Below are 15,252 nucleotides of genomic sequence, written 5' to 3' on the forward strand. Positions count from 1 at the left end.
TGCCTTTTTGGACTTCTTGAACATTTGCTTTTTGAAAAGTGCAAACAAAGGCTCACTTTTGTGTATGAAATGCCTTCTGATTATGATGTATTTGGTTAGAGGAAAAGACCGGGAGGGAGGGAAAGAGAAATAAGTGACTTTCTCGTATTTAATTAAAGAAAGGGAAGAGGAAACAAGAAGGAATGGTGTATTTCTCAATTTATTTTTTATTTTTTTATTTTTTTATGTACCCAAAATTAGGGAAAAGAGCACAGAGAAAGAAGAAGAATAACCAACACATATGTCATTTATATTTTTAACTTTAAAATTTTCAAAACGTGGTAAGGAGACTTGACTTGCATGGTCTACTAGTGGACTAGATAAATTATTTACCCAAGCATGAGTAAAAAATTATTTGCATAACTTATTGGTTCATAGATCGCAATGGTGTTGCATAATTTGAAATAAATATCTAAGTTTTGTACTTTTATATAATGAGGGTATATTGATAAAAAATGCATAAAAATATTTTTTTCATTCCTTCCAATCAAATAAAAAAATAAAAATAAAACTTGTCACCCCATTCATCATTTCTTTCACTCATCCCATTCAACCAAACAAAAAGTGAGGAGATACGTTATATTCCCTAGGAATGTTTCATCCATTCCTCTCCCTATTTTCTTTCTTTTTTTATTTATTTTATTTTTATTTAATCCTTACAATTTTTTCGAAAAGGACTTTTGAAACTTGGGAAGACTTTTGAAGGTTCGAGGAAACTCCCCCAAAATGGGCACATAAACGATAACTCCGGCACTATTGATCTCACCATGTATGCTTAACAATCGTATTGTCAATAATTTTGACATTTCTAGATGTTAGATATGGAGTATATACTTTGGATTTGAGAGGCTGAGATTAGGTCTGATTCGGGTTCAGGATAGCTTGTCCCGTTTGGGACGGGTTTGAGATAATCCTAATAAAGTTAGGAGCGGGCTTTAGAAGAGAGTTTATAACCCGCAAAGCTCCGAGCTTGCCAATTAATAATTATTATATAAATAAATATTATTTTATTAGCTATATTTTTTATTTTTTCTTTATTTCTTATCATAATTTTAAATTTTAACAATATTTTTGTTATTACGATAGTTAAATATTTAACCATGCTACAAAATAAGTTATAAAATTTATCTTAAATTTATTCAAGTTTCAATAAATTTTTTTCAAAAATATGTATATCAGGCTTGGAAAAAGATTTTTATTAATGGGACGAAGTTGGAAAATGAGTCTCGTACTGAACTTGCTTTGTTGACATCCTATATTTAATTAGTAAAATTTGGTCCGTTCCGCGTTCAGGGTCCACGGTATGTGATCCAATGGGATTCGGATTTCCTTCATGAAAGCTTGGAAATAAATCCGAGTCCGCTACATGAAAGATTGGAAACGATGTCGTTTAACCCATTTCTCAATTTTATCTCCGCAAGAGCTGCCTCGGTCGGTTAGTTAGCACCAAAAATATTCAAACTGAAACCACCTCACATGTACTCGGTACTACTTACTATTCTTGTCCTCGGCAAGTCATTGTCTCTACCAAACTGTTTTCTCTTTCAATAACGCATGACGAGTCAACACTGATCCAACAAACCCTCATTCTCCAAAAAATGGCATTCGATTACACAAAACCAGACACTAAATCACTCGTCACAGCCATCTATATCTTCTCTGCGATCTTGTGTGCCCTAGGTAGTTCTCAAACTCTCCGTCTCGATTCATCATCCAAGATCGATGAATCTCTTGTGTATCTGTGGCCTTTGCCCTCTCAATTCACTTTCGGCAACGAGACGCTCGTGGTTGATCCCGATCTCTCGTTCTCGTTCGAGGTCGGTGGCAATGGCGGTGTTTCCGCCATTGTTAAGGACGCGTTCGAGAGATACAGAGGGATCATATTCAAGCATAGCTCTAGGTTTCTGAGATTTAGGTCAATTAGGAAGTCCGCGTATGATATCAGCAAGCTTAGGATTATCGTGCGTTCTGATGACGAAGCGGTGAGTCCGGAATTTTTGGGGAATTTGAGTGAATTGAGCTGGTTAATTGAATTTTGATGATTTTGAAATTGATTTGTTTTGTTTTTTGTTTTTTCTGGAAAAGCTTCAACTAGGTACTGATGAGAGCTATTCTTTATTAGTGGCGAGGAAGAATGACCATTCGATTATTGCCGAAGCCACGATTGAGGTAAATTGAGACCGGAGCTCTTAATTTCCGCTTGTATGGTGTCCGAAACACAAATCTATTGACATGAAGCGTTGATTTATGATTATAGGCCTAGTTTGATTATTGGATAGTGACTATGCTTGCATTCTTTATGCTTCCTCCTTACATGAGTTTAGATAAATAGGACGAATCTGTGCAGTGACTATACATTGACACTTTTAGTCTCGTGTCAGGGATCTTGGTGTTGATATTGCATATTGTAATTCTCCTATCTGTTTATAATTTTTTTGGCTTATGAAGCAGCTTGTGTTTCTCAACTTGCGTTCTAAGCTTATAACTTGTTCATAGTTTAAGAAAATGCACCGTTACTCTACGTAAAGTTGATTTATATAATAAAGAAAAAAAACCTATGGAGTTAGTAATTTTTTGCTTTATGATGATGAACTTTGTTTTATACTTTTAGGGTATTATAATAAACAGGGTCAACTAAAGGATCGAACCACAACATTTTTTTTTATTAAAAATGACAGTATTTCAACACTTCCTGGCGTGGACTCGAAACATTTTCTCTTTACTTACCAGTTGCAAATGAGCAAAAAGTATCAGAGGATTATTTAGGTTAAATATTCACACCTTTTCCGCATTTCAAAAATGAAATTATCCACATTCTAGGCAATAACTATGTCAAAACAAGCGTAAAGGAAGCTTAGAGTCTGAGTTTTCTGCACTGGGAGACCTTAAAAGGAACAATTGATGTCCACATCTCCCATATATTGTGCTAATATTCATAAATTCCTAATGATCTTTGCTACCTGATGCCATCTTAGATTCACCTTCAACGGGGATTCCACTTAAAACTTTAACTTTACCTACCTAATTAAATTCCATGACTGTTTAATAGTTCCAGATTAAAGTCCATGAATGTTTAGTGGTTCCAGATTTCACCGTGAGCATTAAACAGATCTGGCTGTAATACAGTGGGTTGTGTTCATGTCAAAGAATTCATTAGTACTAACTTATAGTCTGGCCTTGAAGTGACTAAGACATGGACTTTTACCAACCACAAAAAACATTGTTTTAACCAGTATAATTGCAAAGCTTTTGCCATGCTATTAAAGAAGTCACGGTTACTGGTTTGACACATAGATAATGATAATACCTTGTTGAGGAACTGGAGAAGTCATCACATGAGACTAATTTTCTTATTGATGTAGCATCAGCCATTACTACATAGCGTAGCATCTCCTTAAGGCCCTGAAAAGTTGAGTATGTACTTGTATACATTGCCTTGTGTCTCCCTCTCCTCAGAGTGCATTAGGTTCTCATTAGTGATGTATTTCCATTTCATGTTTATATTTGTTCGTACTATGTTTATTTTCTCCACTCAATGTGTCATGTTTGCCAGAGTAATGATAAGTATCATAATAAGAATATGAACATTTCTAAGTGCTATGAGGCTATGGCGTGGACTTATTTATTCATTCTCAAAAATCATTTGTATTTGAAGTCTGGAGTTATATGATGTTGAGCATTCATTGCCTCAACCAATAGGTTAAGAGTGTCATTTCATTTTCATTAATGTTCCACATTTTCCAGCTGAATTAATAAGTGCACTGATTAAATAATAAACTTATTACATGTCCATCCTTAACACTTCAATTGATGGCATGCATCATCGATCTCAAGTCAAAAATCTCTTCTATAAGATTTTATTGAGTCTTATTTGTTCAAATTATTGAAATTTGCAGTTGAGTGTTATATAGGATAATGTCTTAATTTAAATTCATGCATTTAGGGATGCATCATGTGTGCAAATATATATGTCATGCTATATAGTTTTACTAAAAGTTGTTTGCATTCTGTTTACTGCAGGCAAATTCTGTTTATGGTGCATTACGTGGGTTAGAGGTATTTATGGCCATTAGATGGAAGATCAGAGTAGATATATTTATTTATTTTTATATATAGATAGATAGATAGATAAATAGATATTTATGTTAAGAACATGGAATATAAACAACCAAACCAATCAAGAGAAAAAATGGCCTAAAGAAGCCTTGCTGCTGATCAATCTCTACCCGTGGCCATGGTGATTGCCAAGGGAACTCTGCTAGCATCAAGTGTTCCTTCAAAATCGCTAGACATAGCCATTGGACTAATTCATGGGCTGTTCTGTTGCCAAGCTTCAAAAAGTTAGTAATGCTACAGCTTGAGTGAAGCTTTAACGCTGATTTCAGGTTCATGATAAAGGTTGAGATAGACCAATGAGGAGAAGAACAAGCATTCCACACTTAATCTCCTTGTTTTGTTGGTCTCGTTCTCACTTTATGTCCTTGTTGGATTTAGTGTGCGACCAGAAGGCTTGATATTGTTTTTAAATATATATTTAGTGAATTACTTATCAATATATATATATATATATATAGTGAATTGAACTGTTTATGTCTCTTCCTTTAATTGTAGTACCTAACACAGAAATTTAAACAAGTATTCAGAGAAAAGGCATTTATACAACTATTCAGAGAAATAGATAAAAAGATAGTGAAAGATTCAAAAATTGCTGTCTGAGTATTCAGACTGCCTTAAGCACCTTGTAGAGTGAGCATGTATCTACGATGGCGATTATAAAATGGACGAGGCCTTCTTACGAGCAGTGTTACTAATGGAATCAGATTAATTTGAAAAGACCATTCGTTTTTACTATCTATGAATTTTTACTGATAGGAACTACCTGAATGACTATTCCCAAAGGGTTTTTTTTTTTTATTATTATTTTTATTTAAAAAAAGGACTATTCCCAAGATCGCCCTACCATGCTTATTTCAACATCAAGACCTTTTGTTGATGAGCCCTACAGAACTTCACTTTTCTGGTTATACTGTTTATTGACCCATGTTCTACGTATTAGGTTCAAGCATAAGATGTTTCATAATCAAATAGACATGCTCTTACTCTGAGAGAATAGGCTTCCAGATACAAGTGATGAAAGCTTCTCAAACAATTTTGTCCTCCAATAATAAGTTGCCGTTTCCTTGTGTAGATTATATTATGGTATATAAAACAATTCCTTAATTTCCTTTTTCTTTGTATTCTATCCTCCAGACATTCAGCCAATTATGCAGTTTTGATTATGGAACTAAAACTGTACAAGTGTACAAGGCACCATGGTACATTCAAGACAAACCAAGATTTTCATATCGTGGACTTTTGCTCGGTAAGTCCGAAGTCTTTTGTTGACTGAAAATTAAGTTGGCTGGGTTTGCTGTCATCCTGGATTGGAATGTTCCTCAATATCTATCATATTACATTATTTTGCAGATACTTCAAGGCACTACTTACCAGTTGACGTAATTAAGCAAGTAATTGAATCTATGTCATATGCCAAGCTTGTAAGATATGCTACCAGCCATTTCTTTCCTGTTTACAATCGAAATTTATTGCCAGTACTCATCTGATTATTATTCCATCCTCTTCTTCCTTTAAACCTGCATGTAATTCTAATTTTGAGAATTGCATTCAGTAGAATGTCCTTCATTGGCACATCATAGATGAGCAGTCATTTCCTCTAGAAGTGCCTACATATCCAAACTTATGGAAAGGGGCATATACAAAGTCAGAGCGCTACACCGTTGAGGATGCTTATGAAATTGTTAAGTAAGATATATCCTCTCTTCTTCTTCTTCTTCTCTCTCTCTCTCTCTCTCAATTAATTTCTGTATCTTTTCAACCCTCAGATAATTCATGTACTTTTAATGCTTCTAAGAATCTCTTTCTAACTTATCTCCAATATGGTTTAACTATTTCAGTAATGAAATGATTGAAATTAATTTAATTTTTATTATTTTTTCTAATGATGAATTTTTTTTACAATCTAAAATGTTGTGGATGCAACCACTCAATGAAACAATGTTCTGTCATCAGTGTTGCGGCTAATTACATGTTACATTAATGACACTACAGTAAAGGAGTACTTTAAAGAAGGTAGGGATAGTAACGGTTTCAATTTCAAATAGGAGTGAAAATTGTGAAGGATGCTTTCAGTGGGCAAAAAGCACATTCTGTTATATGTCCTCATTTTAGCTTATAACCACTTCACAAGGCTCTAAAACTAATGAGTTCAGGTGTAAGTGACTGCCATTATTATTATTTTTTTCAAAAGTGTTCTTATAAAATCAGATTGTAGTAGTTGGAAAAAAGCTATCATGAGGGCACTCTCACGTGAGGCTGTGAGGGCACGAGCTCATGGTGAGACTCACTCTTAATAGTTTTAAGCTTTCCTCATAAGGTGAGCAGTGTTTCTTCATGATGGTTTAAGTGTGCTCTTTTATTCTCATTGTGGAACACTGGTAAAGACATTGCTTTCTAAGGAGTATTTTTATGTTAATTAAGCCAAAACAGAGTGACCCTAAGTATGTTAAAGAAAAAAGAGGGAAGGACTTGATTATCACAAGTGTAGCTAGCTCAGGCAACAAAACTACGACCATTATGTTGGCTTAATTGACATAAAAATGCTCCTCTATGATCACAAGATTATCGATGTGTTGTTTTTGATCTCCGGAATATTTGACTTTATTCATGTTTTATGTTTTTTTGGTTACTTTTGCATTTCTTGCTTTTCTTTTTGTTACGTAATATGCTAATATTGTGTTTTCCCTTTCATGTCTCATTTTTGTGGAATAACTTGAAGCTTCGCCAAAATGAGAGGTGAGTGTTATCTTCGAAGTTGGTTAAAACAATAAATTAATTTTCAGTGTGTATATTTATGTATATATAGAAATCAGTAGTTTCACATTATACTTCTTGTCTTTCTAATAGACGCTGTTACACTGCTTGATTTGGGGTTAACATGGTCCAATTTTTCCTTAATTGGTTGATAAATTTAGGCCTTGTGTTCAAGTGAGTGTCTATCTTGATTATATTGCATGATTCATGGCAGGTATCAATATTATGGCGGAAATAGACATCCCTGGTCATGCAGAATCATGGTAAATTACTACCCAACGGAAAATTTTTCTTCTTCTCGTCAAAGTCCTTGTTATTCTATATAATAGCTTAAGTTTTCCATGGAATTTATAAAATGTTTGAAAATAAATTTTGCATTGGAGGGTTAAAAGGAGTGTAGTGAGTCTCATTAAGGGTTCAATTCTGAGAGCCCTCTTTCTGTTTCTGCATCTGTGGCAAAACATCCTTCATAGGCTTGATCTGAATACCTACATACAAATTCACTTGTTTATATGCATGAGTATATGTGTTTATACCAGAGATCTAAGAAGCACGGACACTTCTATAAGGTGTCGTGTCTGTATCGGACACCAACACTTCATGGACACGTACTTCCTGACCATGTCCATAATTTTCATATAATTTTTATTTTGGGACACTTGGTCAACACATCTTAGACACTTGGCTAACACATTTCAGACAATTGACAACATATGCCACACTTTCTTATATAAAACAAACATATGGCAGTCCTAGAAACTACATTGTGAACATATATGAATGTGTCCAATATCTTTTTCTTTAAAAAATTGACATTTAACACATGTCATAGTATGTAATATGAACAAAAAGATAACAACAATGACAAGATAGAATAAGTAAACTCATATATATATATATATATATATATAATATTATTTTTATATTCAAATAGCTTCACCTTCTAACTTATGTAACTTTAGCATAGAAATTATAAAGTAATTAAATTTCTATAATTGTCTTATTCAATAGATATAAAAAAGAAAATGTCCATTTATATTCAGCCGTGTCCATGCCGTGTCCGTGTCCTACTTTTTTAGAATTTGACGTGTCGGTGTATTTGTGTCATATCGTGTCAGTGTCTCGTGTCCGTGTCCATGTCCATACTTCTTAGCCAGAGATGATAATGATGTCAGGGGCTTGAATTATAGAGGATTATGTTTAGAAATGCATCTGTGGACATGCTTTCCCGGTCACAAAAATAATCATGCGGCTTCTTTCTCTGTGCCTATTCTTAAATTCCAACTATGCATGAATGGTAATCAGGAGTAGTATGGAATGGGATGTATGGATGACTGCAATGGCAATTTGTGGGTTGCATATCCACATTTAGAACTATCCCATTTTTCTTTGAATGAATGGTACATTTAACCGGCAGGTTTGTGGTGCAAATATAATTTGAAATATTTTAAAAGTTATTTTTTGCATATTCACCCAAAAAAAATTTATTCAACAAATGCCTGTTACTTCAGTAAAATATGGCCGGTTAACAAATTGAGCTGCCTTGAACAGATCAGTTTTCAATTGTTACGAAGATTTTTCAGCTTCATTCACCAATAAATTTTGAAATATTGGCCTGCTTTCCGTGCAGGGGTGCTGGATATCCTGATCTATGGCCTTCACCTTCCTGTAGAGAGCCCCTGGATGTCACAAAAAACTTTACTTTTGATGTGGTGTCTGGCATTCTAACAGGTTAACCTCTATTGATATGTTCTCCCCAGCAATGTTTTCCTTTTTCCTGCATTTCTGCAGTTGCTGCTTTTTTATGGACACCAAACTTTTACCAACATATAGAATTTTTTTTTCTATATATTAACATGTGCTAGTATAGTAGTATATGATGCATTTGAAGCTTTGACTTTTACAATATATAAGACATGTATGTTATGTTTCATTAAACAATAATAGGCTGGACACATTTAGTTTGTTTTGTAGGAGAAGAAATACAAGATAGAAGAATTACAAGAGAAATATGTGAAGGCTTGAATGAGAATAATCACTCATTCACAGCTCTGGTATTTATATACTAACAGAGCACATGTTAGTATTACAAGAAAGGAAACTAAATAAAATCACTGCAGATTCTATACCTAGACATATGCGTAAATAAAATCAAATTACATGATTCTAGGCTATCATATCTCGGCTCATATAAGTAACATCCCATCATTCTAGAATATCATCTCTCTGCTAAGAGTAGGCTTTGTCAAAACTTTTTGGATAAGCCAAGTATTCATTTTATGATATTGCTATATAACAAAGCTTCAAATGCATAAGATCACCAGCTGCTTCCTCCCGTTGGATGCCACATTGTTCATAGATCCAAAGTAGACTACCAGATGACCGTGATAGATGCATAAAATCAAGTATATATATATTATCAAATGAATTTGACCAGAACCGTTTTGAAGGACCCACTTTGCTGCATCCAAGAGCCATGAATTTCTCTGCTGTACCATGCATAAAATGGCTGTATCATATATGAGACCCTAGCAGTTGACCAAGTATACATGTTTATACTGTTGACTTTAAGAGAATCAAAATAAGAGTGAAGTTGAAGAAGATGAGAAGAGAAGGAAGAGGAGGAGAGAAAAAGAGAGAGATGGGGAAAGAGAGAGAGAATGAAAGAATACTTTCATCCTTTCGCCACATTCTATATATACTAAGAAGTTTCAGAAATTACACATAAGCACCCTACATTATATAAGTAATAAGCCCCTGATAACATATACTGCTTGTGTGGTGAGCACATCTTACTCACCCCCGCAAACTATTTTTGTGCAAGTCCTGTTTTATTTGTTTGATGATTGTATCTGTGGTGTACATCTTAATAAACTATTTTCATTTAAATTAAGTAACAAACAAAATTGGTTTTCCCAGGTTGTAAGATATAAAAACCTTGAGTTTTCAACCATTTCTTAGAATCTGTAGTTTGTAATGAATTGAATCATTACCTACCTGGGATGTTCTCTTATAGCCCTAAAGACTAAACACTTTAGTTTTTGCAAGAACTTCTCTATAGATTTTTTATTTAAAATTTTCATTTTGCAGACATGAGGAAAATTTTTCCATTTGAGCTCTTCCACCTGGGTGGTGATGAGGTCAATACAGGTAAGTGCAAGTATTTTCTTATTAAGGAACCTCTTCCTCTATTATATGTCTTTTCTTCTCTGAGCTAAGCTTTCTATTAGCAAATTATAGCATTACTGCTTACCTTACAAAATCTGAAGGAAATTAAACTTTCTGCCATTCCATGTCTAGATTGATATGTTATTGAAGAGGATACAGTCAGTTTTTTTTCCCCCTGAATGGATAGAGTCAATTATGTAAATTGGATTCAGCTCAAGTATGATGGAGCCTTAAAGAGAGAAAAGAGAGGTGTTTTTATGCATAGCCTACAGTATAGGAGAAAAGAATATCAAATGCACAATATACTTTGAGATACATGTGTTTCTTTTGCAAAACACCACAAGTGTTATGAATCCAACAGAGACCCTACCTGATCTCCAAATGACAGTGTGAAAATTTAAAAGCAGAAGCATTAAAAAAATAAAAAATGATAATTACAATACTTACATGTTTTGCTATGAATTTTCATTATTCTATCTTAATATCATTTTAGAAGCGTTTTACCCATTGAACCGATGAATATATGGTAACTGTGTTAATTCAAATTAACAATTAATGCATCTGCCAATAAAATTGAATTGATTATTGAAAAACTTTGGTAAAACCAAAAATGCTTTCTGAAAACACAGTCAACACTTGTTTGTGCGGTAATTGGTTCTAAATTATGAATTTTGGCATTTTGACTCTGCGTGCGTGCGTATTAGATACTAGTGCTACTAACTTTATTTGCTTCTTTGTGTTCTAATTTTTTTTCTTTTACTTTGATATGTTTTATTTTACAGATTGTTGGAACTTTACTCCACATGTGAAGCAATGGTACATCCTTGCCTCTTATTTTTAATGTTCCCTTCGTCTGTTTTATTTTTCTATTTTCATTTAAAATTTTGTATTTATCAAGCAGTGTAGGGCTATTAGGAGAATGTTAAATTATATTTGTTATATTAGCGAAAGGACATGGCAGAAAACTTGTTCTGTGAAAGATTAGTTTTTTAGTGAGATTAATTATGTCATGCAAGTTATGCTGTCATGATTTGGAATTTTATTTTGAGAAAGCATGGTAACATAGTGCCTGAGAGTGGTAAGCATTAATACATTTATGGCTCATCAATATGCACTTGAAGATCACAGGGATTGAAAAAACATGGCCCATATGTTTATACAATATAAATGGCTCATTACCAGAGGGTCGTTGGCTGGTGCAGCAGTCAAAAGTTTGAGCATCAGCGCCACTGGTGTGAGCTCGAGCCTCATAGCAGCCGCTTTATGAAAGTCCAAAGATTTGGTCTGTCTCAAGTGGAATGGTATTAGACCTGGGAATCTGTGATAACCATTCCACATAGTGCCTGCTGTATCTTTAACTTGTATACTGGAAACCTCAAGCATGCTAGGTTTTATCTTCTTATAACTAAAATGCGCAGTGTTGTTGCAGTCATCCTATGAGTCGAATGTCAATATTTAGTTTTTAATGATTCATGTTCGTTATGTGCAATTCCTTTTGCAGGCTTCAAGATCACAACATGACTACTAAAGATGCTTATCAATACTTTGTACTCAGAGCTCAAGAAATAGCAATATCAAAAAGTTGGATCCCTGTCAATTGGTATGCCCTGATTTTGTACCAAGATAATTCTAGTTAAAATATGTCAAGTAGGCTGGGCCATAATTATATGCGGTACAAGTTTTAGGAGAGAGCTCAGTTGTTGCTACCTGGATCCTTTTGGGATTTTAGAAAGTTTTGGGAGGTCAATAGAAATTACAGAAAGGATGATGCATAATGAAATTCTAACATATATTTTTTCTTTATTAGCTAATCTCTGAAGACAATTTTTTTTTTTTTTTCCTGCAAGCATTCGTAAGTTAAATATAGGATACATGATTAAGAAGAGGATTTCTTGTGATATTTAGCATGCAAGAGAGAGAATGAGAGTTTCTATTAATATTTTCCCAATTATTTTAAAATATCCATGGCTAGACATGACAAAATATGAATTCTCTTTTCTCAGGGAAGAAACTTTCAACACATTTGCTGAGAAACTCAACCCGCTAACTGTGGTGCATAACTGGTGAGTTTCTGATCGGGTTCCTGGGTTCAGTTCATGATGATCTTAATCCACAGGTGTTATGGTTCATGCATAATGAATTTGATGTATTATTTTAGGTTGGGTCCTGGTGTTTGTCCAAAGGCTGTTGCAAAAGGTTTCAAATGTATTTTCAGCAATCAAGGTGTTTGGTACCTTGACCACATAGATGTTCCTTGGGATCGTGTTTATAATGCTGAGCCACTGGAAGGAATAACTGACGCTTCGAAGCAGAAATTGGTTCTTGGGGGAGAAGTTTGCATGTGGGCTGAGGTAGTTGATGCATCGAATGTTCAACAAACTATATGGCCTCGAGCTGCAGCAGCTGCAGGTATGCTAATTGTAAGAGTAAAAATCAGCTATAGGACTCACCAGAGCAACTTATCAATTATTATTATTTTTTATTTATTTTTTCAGCAAGGAACTTATCATAATGGAGTTTGATCATATTGTTATGAATTGGCTAATGGTAGAGCGTATCTTATGCTTTAAAGATCTAATTGGTCTTCTAATTGTTGACCTTCAACTGGTTCTTGGGAGTTATTTTTGGTTGTTCAACAACTCCAGCCAGTACGGGCAGGGTGAGGCAGCGGGTGTTTGAATTTTGCCTGAAAATGAAATAACTCCACCTTCATGGTTTAAATGTCAAACGAGTTAAGTCAATAATTTGGCAGTATATTATTTTGTTAACTTTTTCAGGGTCACTCTCAATAAGCCATCTAATGATCTAGGCGACAATTTACTTCTCTAATTTTTTTTTTTTTATTTGAAAAAAAAAAATTGCTATATGAAATAAATGACCGATCCCATTTCCGTAGGATGTCCATGCACCCTTCCTGAACATTTTGCAGGTCCCCGTCATGTCTTTCATTTTGGGGAAGTGGTGATGTTGTCAACAACATTATCCTTGGAGAGAGAAACTTGAGCGGGTATCTAGATGAGATGCAGTTTGGTTATCTTTCTGGTTCAAATTGGAAGGTGTTCTTGATTCAGATATGCTTGAGGAGCTAGTCAGTAAAATAACAGATATACGTGATCTGAAAACAATTTAAATATTAAGTTTGAAGAAACTTTGGATGTGCGAGACAGCATTTATTTTTGCTGGAAAATTGACTTTCAGTTGGACATTCAGTATTGTTATTTAGAGGGGGACATGCGTAGCCAAGCTTCAAATTATCTGGAGAGAAAATATTCCATAATCTTCATTTATCACCACATTTCAATTTTTATTTATTTATTTTTGAAGTGATGGTTTAATGACATGAGACGACTTAAATCTTTGTTTGATATTGAGGGAATATTCCATTGAAATGGCTTCAACCCTGACCGTCTTTTTAGCTTGATCAGCACTCGTAATAAAAAGTTCAGATTTTGTGTTTTTCCCTGTTCTCTGATTTCTTCTTTCCTTTTCCATGTCTGAACTCTGGTCATGGAATAATTCATAGTTTCCACTTGCACTTGAAGGCAGAGCCTTGAAATTTTGCATCTCATGTAGGGAAGTGTTCGAAATGTCACCATATGTGGATATTTTTCTTATTATATAACACACAAGAATAAGGAATCATACTGCTTTAAGTTTGATATAGTTTATATGTAGTGGAACGGAGGACTGGAGAATGAATCCGTGTAGTCGACTGTAGCTAGTATTAAACCTTGTTGAGTTGATTCGTGATTGTTAATCAGGAATATTTAACACCATTCCCTTAGAGTTACAACTGCTAGCCTATATAAAGCATTTAGCAGTTCCTGTCTTTTCATCTCAAAATAATGCCTCTATGCATTATGCGAACATGTAATGCTATATAATCTAGGACGCGGTCTTTTTGCTATTTTTTTCCCCCTGGTGATGTTAAACATGCTATTCACGCTTACCTTTTGTTTTCTTTGAAGAGCGCTTGTGGAGCAATAGAGATGCCACATCTACACGAAATACTACAGTAACTGCATTACCCAGGTTGCAATACTTCAGATGCCTCTTGACTAGGCGCGGGGTCCAAGCTGCTCCTGTCACAAATAAGAATGCTCGAAGTCCTCCAAGTGGTCCTGGGTCTTGCTATGAGCAATGATGATTCTTCTAGTTTCATCATACATCTGAAGCCGCATTCAATACTTTGTGAATAACAAAATATGAATAGCTTACCAGCAGATCAAATTTTCCGTTATTTCAGTCCAATGGGGTTCAAGCTTCTCCTGTTTAGTAAGCTCGAAGCCCTCCAAGCATTCCCGGTTTTGCGATCTGAAACTCCGTGTGTAATAAAATATTCAAGTTTCCAGTAGATCAAACTGGTGGTTGTTGTTGTTGTTAATTAAATTTTGTTTTTTTGTTTTTGTTTTTGTTTTTGGTGAGTGTCATTCTTGTTGATGCTGCTATTAAGACGAACAAATGTATTTAATTATCTTTCTTGGGATTATTCAAGACATTCAATTGTTAGTTTCTTCATTCTCTGGTCAATTCTGTTCAATTTTAATTCAATCCTGGTTTAACTTGTCAAGCAATGTAAATAATTTCTTGTCATACCATTAGAATTCAATTCTCTTGATCTTGAATTCAATAGCATTGACGTTGACTTGATGGTTTGCTAAGGGAATATTTTCGCTATATATGTATCTTATCAGAAATTTAGGGGTCTCCCACTAAATGTAGAAATCAAGACCAATGAAGGACTTTGCTTGGAGATAACAACTTGGAACAATGAGAAAGTCTTGAAACTATAATTTGCATTGAGATGCCCAACTGAATCCACACGGCTCCTTTACTTTTTAGTTTCTCTGTGTGGTCTCCCACTTTCTACGTAAAGTAAATTATTGACTCAAGGTTGTTTAATGTGCATGCCTAAGTCTAGTTTCATGTATATGGAGAAATTATTACATTGTTCCGGGTCAGTCAATCACGAAATAACACATAAACAAAAATAATGCTTTATGATTGATTCAGAATTAGTCCAAAAATAATGTAATAATTTTTAATGCGAAATGCTGAAACCTCTTAATTAGTGAGTGTGCGTAGTGGTGTGAAGTTATTTTTCGTACCATTTTTTAATAAAGATTGTCAATTTGACATTTGTTGAAACTCCATCTTCATTTCTAGAGGTAATTT

General features: G+C 34.3%; 1 protein-coding gene and 1 long non-coding RNA gene across 2 annotated transcripts in view; both read left to right on the forward strand.

The window, feature by feature from the left end:
• The window catches only part of LOC132312016 (uncharacterized), an 83,847-nt gene that overhangs the window by 16,772 nt on the left and 51,823 nt on the right, over positions 1-15,252 (forward strand). The gene's annotated exons all lie outside the window — the stretch shown is intronic.
• LOC132312012 (beta-hexosaminidase 1) lies at positions 1,494-14,595 on the forward strand. Its single transcript, XM_059810216.1, has 15 exons — positions 1,494-2,021; positions 2,125-2,208; positions 4,060-4,095; positions 5,290-5,401; positions 5,506-5,576; positions 5,711-5,841; positions 6,875-6,891; positions 7,124-7,172; positions 8,540-8,640; positions 10,000-10,059; positions 10,860-10,893; positions 11,579-11,677; positions 12,081-12,140; positions 12,236-12,486; positions 14,046-14,595. The coding sequence occupies exons 1-15, from the start codon at positions 1,638-1,640 to the stop codon at positions 14,219-14,221; spliced, it is 1,665 nt and encodes a 554-aa protein (XP_059666199.1). The 5' UTR covers positions 1,494-1,637; the 3' UTR covers positions 14,222-14,595.

The sequence above is a fragment of the Cornus florida genome, unplaced genomic scaffold (genome assembly GCF_030987335.1).
Source record: "Cornus florida cultivar Cherokee Brave unplaced genomic scaffold, ASM3098733v1 CherokeeBrave_3.0.0_Hap2_Chr06, whole genome shotgun sequence".
NCBI classification, from domain to species: Eukaryota; Viridiplantae; Streptophyta; class Magnoliopsida; order Cornales; family Cornaceae; genus Cornus; species Cornus florida.